Below are 913 nucleotides of genomic sequence, written 5' to 3'. Positions count from 1 at the left end.
GCAATAATGAAGAATGTATTTAAGGTAATTTAGAAGGTAATGAGAGATCCTATTTATGTAATTGTTCCTCTTATATCGATTGATCTGGTAATGGTATTTACGATAGTTATAGTCATATATTTTTCATATGTATGGTTACTATGGGGAAATTAGGTAAATGGTTTATATTGATTGGCCAATATCAGCTGATACGGTTTAGATGTCGTGTTCCATATTCCTTTCATTGCGACTCGCATAATGTGGAGAAAATATTTACTTCTTAACATTCTTGTCCACATAAAACCTCGTTTGGGAATAACAAGATATAGAGGATACCGTTAAATGTAAAAATATGTATAATTAAAATAGATATTCATTGCAGACAATAAAGAAAATAACAGCAACCCTCCACTTGCAAGCCTCGATGCGTTGACTCTCAGGGAGCAAAACAAGAAAACGATCGAGTGACGCAGAGACGAGTCGGGGGTCGTTTCTCGTCTTATTTCTGTATATAAAACAAATACCTGCAGACATGTCGAAGGTGTTTCTGGCTACTAGTCGTCTGGTAGCGCCTAGAATTCACACGATGAGGCAAATACATATGACAAGAGTCTACAAAGGTACTTTTACATCGACCGACGCTGTTATGCCCAAACCTCACACGACCAAACTTCTGGGTAAGCCTATATATTTTGTTTATTGTCTGATTGTGGTGCAAATTTGGCATAATTAACGTCATTTCGCAATTGTTATTCCTTATTGTTTTGCATTTTAACTTCTCTTATGATACTTCTGTTATCGCTAGTTACATAACTAGACATCTGCTATGCATACTAAAACTCTTGCTAGAACTTTTTGTTGTAAAGGTGCCGGTATGTTACCGAGGTGTTATCTGTTATAGGCAGCTTTTGAGAACATTTTGGATATAAGATAG

The 913-nt window shown here is 35.9% G+C and overlaps 1 protein-coding gene across 1 annotated transcript in view; it reads left to right on the top strand.

Moving 5' to 3' along the window:
- Positions 1 to 403: 403 nt before the first annotated feature.
- The window catches only part of LOC119584998 (essential MCU regulator, mitochondrial-like), a gene marked incomplete at its 3' end in the record, with an annotated part of 5,095 nt that continues 4,585 nt past the window's right edge, over positions 404 to 913 (top strand). Inside the window, 1 exon segment of the mRNA XM_037933608.1 lies at positions 404 to 656. Coding sequence (XP_037789536.1) covers positions 512 to 656 — 145 coding nt within the window.

Source organism: Penaeus monodon, chromosome 19, assembly GCF_015228065.2.
Source record: "Penaeus monodon isolate SGIC_2016 chromosome 19, NSTDA_Pmon_1, whole genome shotgun sequence".
Classification (NCBI taxonomy): Eukaryota; Metazoa; Arthropoda; class Malacostraca; order Decapoda; family Penaeidae; genus Penaeus; species Penaeus monodon.
The sequence above is the reverse complement of the archived record's forward strand: the minus strand, read 5'-3'. Positions and strand labels throughout refer to the sequence as shown.